The sequence below is a fragment of the Electrophorus electricus genome, chromosome 15, assembly GCF_041902795.1.
Source record: "Electrophorus electricus isolate QZ-2024a chromosome 15, ASM4190279v1, whole genome shotgun sequence".
In the NCBI taxonomy this organism is placed as follows: Eukaryota; Metazoa; Chordata; class Actinopteri; order Gymnotiformes; family Gymnotidae; genus Electrophorus; species Electrophorus electricus.
The window spans coordinates 12,993,044-13,006,406 of record NC_137511.1 but is presented as its reverse complement, the minus strand read 5'-3'; the positions used below and the strand labels follow the sequence as shown (position 1 = coordinate 13,006,406).

At 42.8% G+C, this 13,363-nt stretch overlaps 1 protein-coding gene across 6 annotated transcripts in view; it reads left to right on the top strand.

Annotated features, from left to right (window-relative positions):
* The window catches only part of mpp7a (MAGUK p55 scaffold protein 7a), a 91,743-nt gene that overhangs the window by 8,045 nt on the left and 70,335 nt on the right, over window positions 1–13,363 (top strand). For 3 of the 6 annotated variants that reach the window (XM_027021541.3, XM_027021542.3, XM_027021539.3), the window contains exon 2: window positions 11,452–11,653. The exons of 1 other annotated variant lie outside the window; for it this stretch is intronic. In XM_027021541.3, coding sequence (XP_026877342.2) covers window positions 11,617–11,653 — 37 coding nt within the window. In that variant the 5' untranslated portion in view covers window positions 11,452–11,616. Of the gene's footprint in view, window positions 1–9,432; window positions 9,530–11,451; window positions 11,654–13,363 lie in introns of all 6 variants that reach the window. 2 more of the 6 variants (XM_027021540.3, XM_035533514.2) reach the window with 1 other exon arrangement.

The following is a 13,363-nucleotide window of genomic DNA, read 5'->3' as shown; positions in this document are numbered from 1 at the left end:
AAGTTAGAAAAAAAACTGCTTCTGTTTTAATATGCATTTAAAAAAAGACTTCTTGGCTTAACAAAATGAAAATATAAAAAAAACCTATTAAGAGAGGTGTTGCATTTTATTGAATTGAAGCAAACAGCAAAGGTTGCAGAAACTCATTTAAATTTATTTTAACCACAAAACGATCATATTGTTTAGCCTGCTGTACATCGTGCTGGGACACATCCCTCAGATGTTAATCTGTCACATCTGAGAGTCTTGTCTTTAGACTCCACAATGGATCCTTTGTGGTAGCGATTGCCTCACCGTACTTGTGTTCACCATTAGGAGTTTTAATTGGACTTGTAATTTTGATAACTTTGGTCTTTGTGAAAATAATACCTAGAAAGCATCAAGTTTGTAAAAATGTGCAGTGCAAGTTCATTATGAGCTGTTCTCGAGTGTTTCATTGGAGCAGTCTTGGAGCAAGAGAGAACCTGCTCACACACACACTGATCGTGGCACTGTGGCCTGCAACCGCTCTTGATGTGATACTTCTGCATTTATTAACGCAGCCACTAAAATAGCTAGCACAAAGGATAAATTATCACCAGTTCCTCCTCATGCGTTACTGTGGGCGAGGTCTACTTTATTATTTCTGAGAGATGATAGTTTTTGTTTTTTTTTAACACCTTCGGGCCATCAGAATTAAGGATTTGTTGTTTAGTGACGAGCCATTTTAATGCTAATGGACCTTGAAGTAATGACATCTGTTTGCATTGCCAGTTGTTGCTATGGCAGCAATGAAACTAGTAATCTCAAAGAAAATGGACTCCTGTACGCTGAGAACTTCAGAACCCCATGAATTGAATGGTACGATTTTAAACTGCTTTTAAATCTGCTTTTTTCTAATATAAACTGCTTCCTCCTCCTAGAATGTCAGAAGCACTTTGCTTGCACAGCTGATGAAGGACCTTTTCCAGAATGTCCTGTTTCTTTGGAAACCTTGTGTACTTCAACTTCACTATAGTTTTGAATATCACTACATCTTTTACTGCAGTACACTTCAGTTACTAACTGGGAATCTTCTTTGGAGATTTTATATGTAAAGTTTTTTTTGTGTGTGTGAGACATGCAGATGAAGGGCTTCTGTCTGAAGATTTTTTTTCTGGAAAATCTGTACTTTACTACAATTTTGTGTGTGTGTGAGGGAGAGGGCGTGATTTTTCTTTCAACCATTGTCAGTGTTGCCACAAATTGCTGAGAAAAGCTTGAAGTGAAGGAGGGGTAGTAAGTCACTTTAAATCTAACATTACATGTGAGGGCCTGTATGTTATGCTTGTGTGGTTAAACCAGGCTAAAAGCCTGTGTACTTAACATTTGTATGAAAAAAAAAAATCTGATCATTTCACTTAAATCCATTTTCCATTTTTACTTTCCAAGAAACAAAGGTCAACCTACTAGTTTATTTAATATGCATGTCCTTTTAAGGAGAAGTCAAAGACGTACAGTGCTACAAATGAAGAGCCCAATGTAATTTGAATCTAGCTTTGGCCCACTACCGTGCTGTAGTTTATGGTTGCTCTGTGGCATGCTGGCCAAAAACCTCCACATAATCCCAGTGCCTCTGGGGTATGGTAACCCACTGGATGCCTCGTGTGCTGCATCAAAAGGATGCTGCGTAGGGTAGCGTTGGCTTGTTGGCTTTAGCATCGCCACTAATGGTTACCCTTGTCAAGCTGAAGCGTCCATGCTGGAGAAACGGTTGGTATTTGGGCACCAAGAAAGAGGAGGAATGTTGAGAGCCTAGTGAGTGATATGGAGTCAAAATAGGCCGTGGTGGTCTGCCTTCGTGTCTTCTGCTGTCGTGGTAATGAGAGGGACTCTGTGTTGAGGGACCTGATGAATGGCTTCTCTGTACTGCATGCGTGTGCATGGTTAATCCACAAAGCTGCCTAAGCGATACTGTGACCTTAAACTGTCTCCTCATCTGCCAAACAGCGTTTTCACTGACATCGTTTCCTTGGCAGAACTGTAAGGCCGTCCTCTAATGGACCAGAGTTGATCCAGACGGAGGATGGGAAGGGTGAGCACATGTGCTGGTGTGACATCCTAATGGCAAGAAGGAGAGCGACAGAAATTCCAGTCTGATTTCCAAAGACCAAATATGCCTTCCCTTAAAGCCAGCATTACATTTTATCATATTTTGATGTGTGCTCATGGGACATATCTATTTGGTTATACTCATGTCAAGTCAAGACCCATTTTAATGTCAGCTTTTATAATGTGTATATTTTTGTCTTGCAGTCCGAAAATAACACTTCCTCACAGTGGGTCCGTGAATTTGTCTGTAATCCTTCAAAGCTAGTATATTCAAATTAGCCTAATCTTTTAATGGATCTCATCTGTCAAAAGTCATTTTCTTTGTGTTCTGGCTGTAGGTTCCTGCTGGAAGCAGCTCCTTATAAACCACTGCTGGAACCTGGCAGGACAGGCAGCCCAGTGCAGAGCTTCCCTGGTGCGATATCCACACCCTGGAGATGAAGCTCGCGGAGTAGACCGCAGTCACTGAAAGTCTAGCTCTTGAATCTTTATAAACCTGCCTCCTGGGTCGTTGGGTTAGGTGTAACATAACTCAGTTATTTGTAACATAACATAACTCATTTTGGGGAAAGATAGCACTGTGTGTAGGGCAGAAAGTACTTTGCATTCTTTTTCTTTGTGTATGCAGTTTGCATATTTGTGTGTGTGTGTGTGTGTGCACACGCACGTGTGTGTAAAGGTGTGGCAGTGGTAGTCATTTGTTTTTGTTTGACTCAGCATTCACATGAGCTGTGCAGTGCCCTTATTTCCAACAGTGGATGTCCTTGTGCAGTTAAATCTTCTGGTTTTGTTTAACATTTACTAACTCTACCTTTTAATGTGATGTAGTATGCTTCTCTTTCCCAGTATAATTGGTAGTTCAGTAGTTCAGTGTTAAGCCCATGCAATAAACCCATATCTCTGCACTTTTATTTATGAAATGTTTCAGAATGACATTCAGACCAGGGTCGGTTAAGGGTACTGCACTGCCGAATTCCTGATGATGGTCCTGTGACTGCATATCACACTGTCTAAAGACCAAGCACTGGCTTTTATAATGCTGGTTAACCCAAAAATGTGATGGCTGGTCCCCTATATAGGGATTTAAAATATGGTTCCAGGCTAAATAGTAAATGTGAATTTGCTGTATTATCAGCGATAAATATTGCTATCTATAGTTTATAAATAAATATTTTTATTTAAAAAAAAAATCTGCTGCATTTCTTGCATCGTCTTACTAACAGGCTTAACAGTAGCTGTTTCTACATATTTATTTTTAAAATCCGCTAGTAGTAGGCCAGATGGGAATTCAGGAATATATGGCAAAGGATGTGGCAAACATCAGTAGTATGTTCTTGGAGCCAGTACTGATGCTAATTACTGAACATGAACACTTTAGCTCATCATCAAACATGATTGTGTAGGTTCTCGATGGAATACTTTCACACCTTTCTGTTAGAAGGCATTAACACGACACAAACATTTTTGGTCGGTTTTACTCGTCGACGTCTTTACCATCTGTGTTGAAAGATGAAATTTCACTGTGCCAGTTCTCTTATTTTAAGGCGCTTTGAGAAGGTTGGCCTTACACACGCCAAGCTTATTTTCATGAAGCGGTGGTTGCAATAAAACAAACCGTAAGCAGCGGCTTTCGTGACGAGCCGTGGGTCATGTAAAAGAAAAGGCGTGTGGATTGAGACAGAGGATGGGTCTAAAGAGACACTTGGAGACGTGTCTTTTGGGAGCATGCAGGCGGTTTATGAGGAAGTGGAATGAAGAATGTGTTTTAGCAGCACTGATGACTGAGCCAAATGGAAACAAGAGAAATGCTGGGATTCTCATAATGGGCACTGCATTTTTCCACACAGTGGATGCTGTTATAGTGAGTGACAAATATTCTCATTCTCCTTCTGTGTGTGTCTCTGTTCAGATGTATGTGAGGGCTCTGTTCGATTATGACCCAGACGACTCTCTCTCTGATTGTGCCCCTGTCTCTGTGACTCTCTCACACAAACACAAACCCAGGCAGTTGTACAGACACTGAGATATTTATGTGGGTACTGGGTATTCCACCCATTTTAAGTTCAACTTAAGTCTTTTGTCATTTTGCACATGGGATGAGTGGCCCTGAATTCTGCTGCTGTTCCTGGAAGGCTTGTAAAGTGGGGAATTCCCGTAGCATGTGACTGGAGCATTCCTGCTTGCGTCACTTTGACTGGGACAGCTTGAGACTGCTGTGGGCAGCGATGATGAAGTCTGTGATCAACTAGGCATGCCTGAGTGTTTACTGTATTCTCATCTTGTGCATGCTCATGAACCCTGAGGTTTAAAGCTGATAATTTAAATTTTTTAAATATTTTATATACACGTCTATGTATACCTGCTAGATCTGTTAAAATGCAACAAATTTTAAGATGGAGCCATCTAATTGCATTTCTATGTAGATTAATAATGTGATCCAATACCTGCATCCTCTGTCATGTAATATTTTTTATTATTATGTGGGAGCTTACACCTAGATTACACAAATTCCTCACTCCTTTCCTGAGTTTACAACACAGACACACACACACACACACACGAACGAATGTTGCATTGAGTCCTTTTCAAATCCGATTCTATAAATGTCCATTGACATCAGTTCTGCGGTTCTGTTTTTCCTATATCTATATCCATATTTTGTTCCATCGACATACAGAAACGGGTCCCACTGAACTCCTCCACTGATCAATGTGTGAATGTGCTTCCTCACAATGTTCAAGCAATTACCATGTCATTTACATAAATGGAGTGCCAGTTTTCTCTCTCTTTAAAGCACTTGGTCATGTGGGAAGTATTCTGATCCTGGAGAAATTCACTCTCCCTGGGACAGGTATTTCTATGCATGTGCTCACAAAGTCTGTGGTAAAGGTGCGTGTTTGTGTGCACATATGGTCGTTAAATAGTCTGACAGTAGGGCAAGGCAGCTTTAAAGCCTGAGGTGGGTTTATAAGCTTTATTTTTAGATTTTAATTTCTGATATAACATGTCACTTGGCTGGGATTAGTCGTGATTTTTGAACATTTATTGACTTTAGGCTAATAATGTTGGATTTAACATTTGCATTGTTAAAAGCTCATAACTCTCTTCTTTAATAGTCCACACTAACATCTATTGATGTTTTGCTTTTCACTGCTTCCAATCATGTACTGGCCTGGGATCAGCTCTCTCACACATACACACACACACACACTCTTTCTCATCCTGAGACAAAAACAGTGGCTCAGTTCTGGGTACCTGCTGCATCAGGCTAGCCATTGTCTCACCCTAATCACATAGGTAGGCTATCATTAACCTCCACCCTCTACGTGGCCTACCCGTCTCAAACCTCCACCCTCACTGCGTGGCCTACCCGTCTCAAACCTCCACCCTCTTTGCGTGGCCTACCCGTCTCAAGCCTCCACCCTCTTTGCGTGGCCTACCCGTCTCAAACCTCCACCCTCTTTGCGTGGCCTACCCGTCTCAAACCTCCACCCTCTTTGCGTGGCCTACCCGTCTCAAACCTCCACCCTCTTTGCGTGGCCTACCCGTCTCAAACCTCCACCCTCACTGCGTGGCCTACCCGTCTCAAACCTCCACCCTCTTTGCGTGGCCTACCCGTCTCAAACCTCCACCCTCTTTGCGTGGCCTACCCGTCTCAAACCTCCACCCTCTTTGCGTGGCCTACCCGTCTCAAACCTCCACCCTCACTGCGTGGCCTACCCGTCTCAAACCTCCACCCTCACTGCGTGGCCTACCCGTCTCAAACCTTATCTCCTCCTCCCTCCCTCCATTTATTTTTTTTTCTGTTTCGGTTCATGTTTCGTTCCCTGGTGGCCACAGAAGCTGGCCCCTGAAGGAGTCTGCTTGCACAGCGAGCTCAGCTCCTCAAGCGGACTGTGTGCCTTACACAGAGGTGGTGAAGTTGGCTCTTAGGCCCAGTGCAGTACCTGAGCTGCAGAATCTCCAGAATCATCCTGTCTTTATGTAATAAAGACAATAGCTCAGTTGTGGTATGTATATCATGAAGACAGGGAAGGATTATTTAGGACTATATAATCACACACAAGTTGATTTTAATGTGCTTTGCAATTGAGAAGTATTTTAAATATTTTTTTAAAGACTATAAATGTTAAGATATAAAATAAAAGCATTTGCATTGTAAGTGGAATGTTTTTATTTCTTATTCAGTGGAATATGATTACTCAGTGAAATGAGAATGTAAGCAAAGGTTTTGGTTGAAAAATACTTTCTTTCCCCTCCAAATTAGGAGAGTTAAACTGTGTTGTTTTCAATTCCATTGTGGTTGTTTGTTGTCGAGGCAATGAAGGCTCACGCAGTCGAGGCAATGTAGGCTCACGCAAGGATTGTGCTACTTGTGAGACTTTCTCCCCCTTCCATGACAACAGACTGCACAGAGTATGGAGTGATCCCACACAAACCCCAACTCCTCCATTGACAAAATAGCAACACTGTCGATAAATAATGCCTTTTCTCCTTCTATCTGACACGAACAATGAGTCTGTTCATGCCCAAACACTTTACTGTAGTCTCTTACTCAGGCCACTGCAGAACAGGCTTCAATGGTCCTGCGTCTGAATGCATGCCAGATTCCAATAAAGGCCAACCGAACGTGTCCCAGCTATCTCTCTCTCCCTCCTCGCAATGATTTATGTCGGGCCTCATCTCCCCTTGCTTTCAGAAGGATGTGGTGATTTTTCTGTGTCTCTTGAAATTTTTATCTTTATTTAGTTTTAGTAATTCATTTATATTTTTTTTCCCCCCTTTGCTTAGATTTCCTTGCATGGCTGTCTTGACTTGTTTGAGGCTCATTGTTTGTTGGGTGATCAGCGCTGGGGCTTGTGTTATGACAGCCTGCTTCAGTCCAGAGTGCTTGTGGCAATCTTTCTCCAGGTTCGCATTGTTTCTGAAGTGAGATCCAAGAGCATGCATTTGTCAGAATGTGCTTGTGACACGAGATGCTTATTTATTTGTTTGCATGTTTGGAGCATGCAGTGGTTTTCATCCCAGTAAGATTAGCCTGCGGTGGTTTGTCCACTGGGAGGGCAAACATGTTCTGTCCTGATGCCCAAAACTGGGTTAGTGCACCAGTTGCTTTGTTTGTTTTCTGAGCTAAGAAGCTTAGAATGTGAATCAGCGTTAGGGCACTAATGTTTGAAGAAGCTTAGCATGTGAATTAGCGTAAGGGAACTAACATTTGAACACCCTAAACGTATTAAATGAGCTTGGCATGGAGAGAAGACCCCTTTCGAGTGCATGTAGGCATTAATTTGCCTGTTGGAGACCCTCACTGTATCTACATTTGATAATCAGTAGCCTTTTTTTTAGGTCCATGTTTGTTTTTAATTTGGGCCTCAATTGTATATTATTACAGTTAAAAGAAAAATGCTAATAGAGATGCTTTGTTTCCTTTTGTAAAGTACAACCTGTGTATTGGAATAATTTTCACTTCAGATTTAATGATGCATGGTTTTATTTATTTATTTCTGTTTACTCATTAAGCAGCGTATCTGATGCTGCTGACTGTAGATTTGTGGTCTTTTTTCTTTTTCTGGGGCTTTCCAGCTATAGGCTATCGTTCTGGTTCAAGGCATAGAATAGTACTCAATGCTGGAAAAAAGGTTAGAAAATGTCATTTTGAGACGTGGCTATGTAAAATTACTGATCCTATTTTAGGGTTTAACATCTCCTGTGTATTACGCACATGGCCAATTGTCGCCGGCCTAAGTGTGTTGGTGTGTTTCGAGCTATCTTTGGCTTGAGTGTTCGGTAGTGCACTGTGCAGAAACACAGACGAACCAATGCAGAAATGGTCAACTTCTCCCATTTATACGTGCAAATTCCACATAAAACCCAGGCCTTCCAGGTGAGGCCAGAGACACAAAGCAGCTAGGTTATGTAGCGTGCGGTTATGGCACTGGGTTATGGAGCTGAACACAGTGGTGTGCACGCTGAGGCCCCGTGTAAAATTGCTTGGTCATGGCATGCTTTATAGCACAAATGTTGCACCAGTGACATTCTGAGTGGTCAGCACATGTGTCTGGTTTCTGTGATGTTCCAGTCTAGCCCTACAGCTGTACTTTCTCACTTTACAGTGTGTGTATGCGCATATGTGTATCAGAGGTCGTATAATTTTTAGTTTTTATGTTTTTCTTTAGACACGTAGCCCCAATGTTTTCGTCTATGTGAGTGTGTTGCAGTCAGGCAATGGGATTTCAACCCTCAGCCAGTACCTTTTATAGATGAGCCATCTCTTCCTGCTATAGCTGCCATAGAGCACCAGCAGACATTACCACAACACTCGGGAGAAACGCATCCCTCAAAGCACGTTCCTTTTCAGAGGACGTTAACATTTATTTCAGTGCTGTCACTATTTGTACAATAGGGCTTTTGTCCAGAACACACCCCGTCATCCTGAACCAGACACTTTACCTGGGAACTCTACAATGCTGGGCTTTGGGTCCCACCTAGGAAAACCCACGTTCTGAGCACACCCATGTGGAATGCTTTTCAGCCAAGACCAATTTACTGTATTCAGACAGTGGGCTGTCTTTCCTCCATAACGTATAACCTCCTTCTGACAATTTTCAGTAAGATGGCTATAATTTCTTAATACATAACTATTACTTTTAAGGAGACAAGGACCGTCTTGCAGCTCAGTGTTGCCTGTTTGGCAGTAAAGGCTATCTGTTGCATTCTGGGGGGTAACACTGAAGTCACCTGATTAACAATAAAGATGTTTTTCCTTTTTTTTTATGCATAATGCTCTCTAATCTGGATCATGGGCTCCGTTTTCTAAGTACCCCAATGCTGATGGCCCCACCTAGTGGCAAAACATTGTAATCACATGCAGCTCTTCATGCTATTATCCTTGTACTGTCAACTTCCTCAGATATTACTAATAATGTTCATTAGAGTTTTTGAATAAAAAATGTATTTGCAGATTTGTTTTGGTATGGAGCTGTATTTGCAGATCTGGTTTTCTGTGCTTTTGCTGGAGCTGTATGTGTGCGCTTCCTCATCTTTATGGGCTTGCATGGCTTGTCCATTAGTCACAGTTTGCATTTACCACAGATGTAACATACAGTTGCAATACTCAGCAAACAGAGCCCTACAGAGGACTGAAGAGCAGCTCAGGGAATGCATGGACACACGCACCCCAATATCCAGTATCCATTGCTGTTTTATGATTGGCAAGCAGCTCTGTTGTATAAATTTGAGACGCATTTTATGCTTCCATATAAATTTTTGTATATTCTAATTCTCACTCTCCCCCCCCCCCGCACATTGCCCCATGTACCAACACTACACGTCATAACGTTGTGCTTGGTGCACAAAATGGAGGTCCCAGTGGTTAAGGTTATCCGGTCAAGCCCCACCACTGCAAAGCTGCTGCTCCTAGGAACCTGAGCAAGGCTGTTAACCTTCAGTACCTTAAGTTGTAAGTTTGTTTGTGTTTTTGTTTGTTTGAAATAAATGCTTCAGCTAAATGCTGTAAAATGTCAATTTTAATGTAAAGTCTTATTGATGCCTTTAAAAATGTAAGTGTCCTCTAATGCGGTGTATATACATGCTTGATCATAAGATGAATGGCCTTTATCAGAACTTTGTGTTTTCATTGGCTCGGCTGGTTTAGTGAGATCAACAGTTGATTTGTTTCCTGCATCATGATCAAAAATTTGTCTGAAAGCAAAACACGTCCACGTTTGCGTATGTTTTTTGTGCATTTGTGTGCTTGTGTATCTCAGAACAAATAATTGGCAGTGTTTTTTGTTTGCATTTTCGAAACAGCATGCACACATCAGAGACATGGCATGCTACCCAAAGCCACAGTTCCAGTTAAAGCACACACAAGAACTGCCAAACCAGACAGACAGATGGGCAGAGAGAGACAGACAGACAGACAGGCAGGTAGACTAGAGAAAAATGACAAGACAGTTGATGAGGTAACGGTCCAGGACTGACCTCTGTGCAAATTGATTTGAAGTCTGTGATGATGTAAACATGATTCCTACAATGAATGTAACTAAGCAGTTTTGTTCAGTGAACTCGTGCAATGGTTTTGCTTAAGTAACAAAAATGCACAGCTTTACCGATGTAAAATACTACCAGGTTGCCCCGAGAACAGACTCCATGAGGTCCACTAGCTCCCCCTTGTGGAGAAGCTTTTTGCACACCATTCTGGTGCTACAGAATGTGGAGGCGTCTAGGAGGGGGCAGGAGCAGGGTCATGGGGTGGAGGAGCAGTAAATTTCAGGGGGCTCAGCCAGTTTCTGTCTCCACTAATGAGCCGTTTGACTGTTGATGCACTAAGCCGTCAAGGCCTGAAAACACTGTGTCTTAGAAATCGATTTCTTGGCTATGCAAAGACGACCTAAATCAGGGACACTTTTAGATATGGCCATCTAGCCACTGACACGACTACTGTACTGATATCTACACAGACATAACGGGGCCATGGGAAAAAACAAACAAAAACCGGTCTTTGGACCAGTGTATGACTACACCACTAGGTGGCAGCAGTGTGCTGTTTAGCTGTGGTCTAATGCAGCGTAATTGAAACTCCAGCATATCTTTGACTAGTCAGGTGTTTTGTTTTCCCCCTCTCTTCTCTGCACATGGCTGGTTATTCCACTAACCTGATCCTGTGTGATGCTGAGAGGCTGAGCATGGAGCACAGGCAACCCCTCCCTCTTCACCTCCCCCTGTCTCCATTTGTCCTCCTCTTCATCCCTCAATTTTTCATTTGTTCTTTCAGGCCACTGGTTACAGGTCTTTAGGGTGACATAAATGGTTCAGGCATTTTGGATGCTGTGGCACAGGTCCTGGCGCACCAAAAGCCCCGAACGGAAAAGTAGAAATAGGAATTTGATTTGGGAATGTTTAGGGGCTAATGAGTGAGTGAGTGAGTGAGTGAGTGAGTGAGTGAGTGAGTGAGTGAGTGAGTGAGTGAGTGAGTGAGTGAGTGAGTGTGTGTGTGTGTGTGTGTGTGTGTGTGTGTGTGTGTGTGTGTGTGTGTGTGTGTGTGGCTCTCGCGCGCTCTCTCTCCTTACCCATCATGGACACACCTTTTTGAACTCTTGAAATGTTAATAAAATATCAGATTTAGGTATAATGTTTAAAAGAATCACTGGGACAAAGTGTTTGTGTGTGTGTTTGTGTGTGTGTGTGTGTGTGTGTGTGTGTGTGTGTGTGGCTCTCGCGCGCTCTCTCTCCTTACCCATCATGGACACACCTTTTTGAACTCTTGAAATGTTAATAAAATATCAGATTTAGGTATAATGTTTAAAAGAATCACTGGGACAAAGTGTTTGTGTGTGTGTTTGTGTGTGTGTGTGTGTGTGTGTGTGTGTGTGTGTGCAGTCTCCTTCAGGTTAGTCAATGGCATAACTCCACCTCTGCAGCTTATCCCTGGGGGAGTGGCCATCCAACTCCACCCTATAGCCACACTGCAGGACTGCCTTGGCAACAGCGTGGCAGCAGCGTGATACCAACAGGAAGTGGGCTTATCGTCGTGTCGGCGTTACCATGCCTGCCCTTTCTACAGGAACAGGCCCTGATGCAGGTATTGTATCAGATCTACAAGTCACTAAAACTGCTTGATGCTTCTTTAATTCTCAGTGTCCTGATCTAAAGATCATGTCAGAACGCACTACAAATGGCAGACCAGTTTTTAGTGCAGCAGCAAAGATTTTAGAGTATGTGCACTGCCACTACAACTCTGTCTATTTTTTAAAGCGTTGTTGGGGTAGCTCAGCATTTTAAGGTAGTGTGCACCCCTGTTTTCTTTTCCTCAGTTTGGACAGAGCACTCTCAACCATTTCACTACGAGTTATACTGTGTATGACTATGTATGTGACAAATAAACCAAACTTGAAACTTTAGTAATCAGAAGGTTGCCAGTTCAAGCCCCACCAGTGCTAAGTTCCCACTGTTAGGCTACTGAGAGAGACCCTTGGCCCTCAATTGCTCAAGTACTCATTCACAATTGTAAGTTGCTTTGAAAAGAAGTGTCTACTAAATGGTGTAGATGCAAATAAGTGCCCATCTACTGTATAACCCCACTCCTGTGATGACCCCCACCCCTGCTATAACTATGTCTATCATAACTGCTCCTCAGCAATGATCCTGCCTCCGTTATAACTCTCTGTGTTATAACTGTATGTGCTACAACTGCACCACTGCTACAGTACAGAGAGTTGTTGATGCTGGCAATTCTACACACAGTGCACTATAAATGAATTTGCTCATTTAGTCATTTCAGTTACTTAGTCGTTTCATTAAGGCTTCACTCTGGGTGTAGGTGTGTGTGTGTGTGTGTGTGTGTACAAATGCGTGCATGTGAATGTGTCTGTCCATGTGTGTGTGTAATTGCCCATGTTTGTGTTTGGTTATGATGCAAGTGGGCTAGATTATTGCAGCTACATTAGGGTACACTCATCTTGGAGTTTAACTTCTAATGAATAAAGAGAGTGGGGGGGGGGGGGGGGGGCAGCATGTGTGTTTTTGAAATCAGACTTCATAGCCCATGCGATTACGTACCAGTTGTGGGAATCCATACAGACAAAGTGAAAACCCAGACCATCAATTACTATTATGGTCATTTCAACCAATTATTGGCCTGTATGTCCTATCCAAGCTAAACATGTCCGATCTGTACGTCCATGTCTCCGTGTCTGATGGTTCACCCACTGACGATTCATCACATGGATGGCAGCCTACGGGCGATTACATTCATTTTTCCAGTGCAGTCTCTCTTACAGCAATACAAAAGCAAAAACACACATGCATGTTGTATACTTTGAAGAGTATAATGTGAGACTAAGTTGTTGATTGACTGTCCACTGATCTTTTAATGTTGTGTGTGTCTTTTGAGACTAAACTAGATGTTTGTTTCCAGGGTCCGCACTCCATCTCTCTCCCGCTTCACCTTGCTTTTGCTGGTAGAATGTAATAAGTGAAGGTGATCTATTAGAGAATAATACCTCGTAGGGGTATAAAAGGCTGACGAATGGCTGTTAGGTTGCTGGGAGACATGCTGTTTGGTTGGGTTACATCCGCCCCGCTCCATCCTTCCTTATGCCACATGCTTCAAATGAACGGTTTGGAAGCCCAGTGCGTCACCAGGAGCCTGACAGATTGCACCCAGCGCACTCCACGCATGTGAGCGGGGGTTCGGTTTGTCTCGGCGTGCGTCTGTGAGTCTGTGCATGTGCCCCTCAGAAAGCTGAGGCATTTAACTTCTCTTAATTTATGTTGGCTGCTGTTCTTCGAT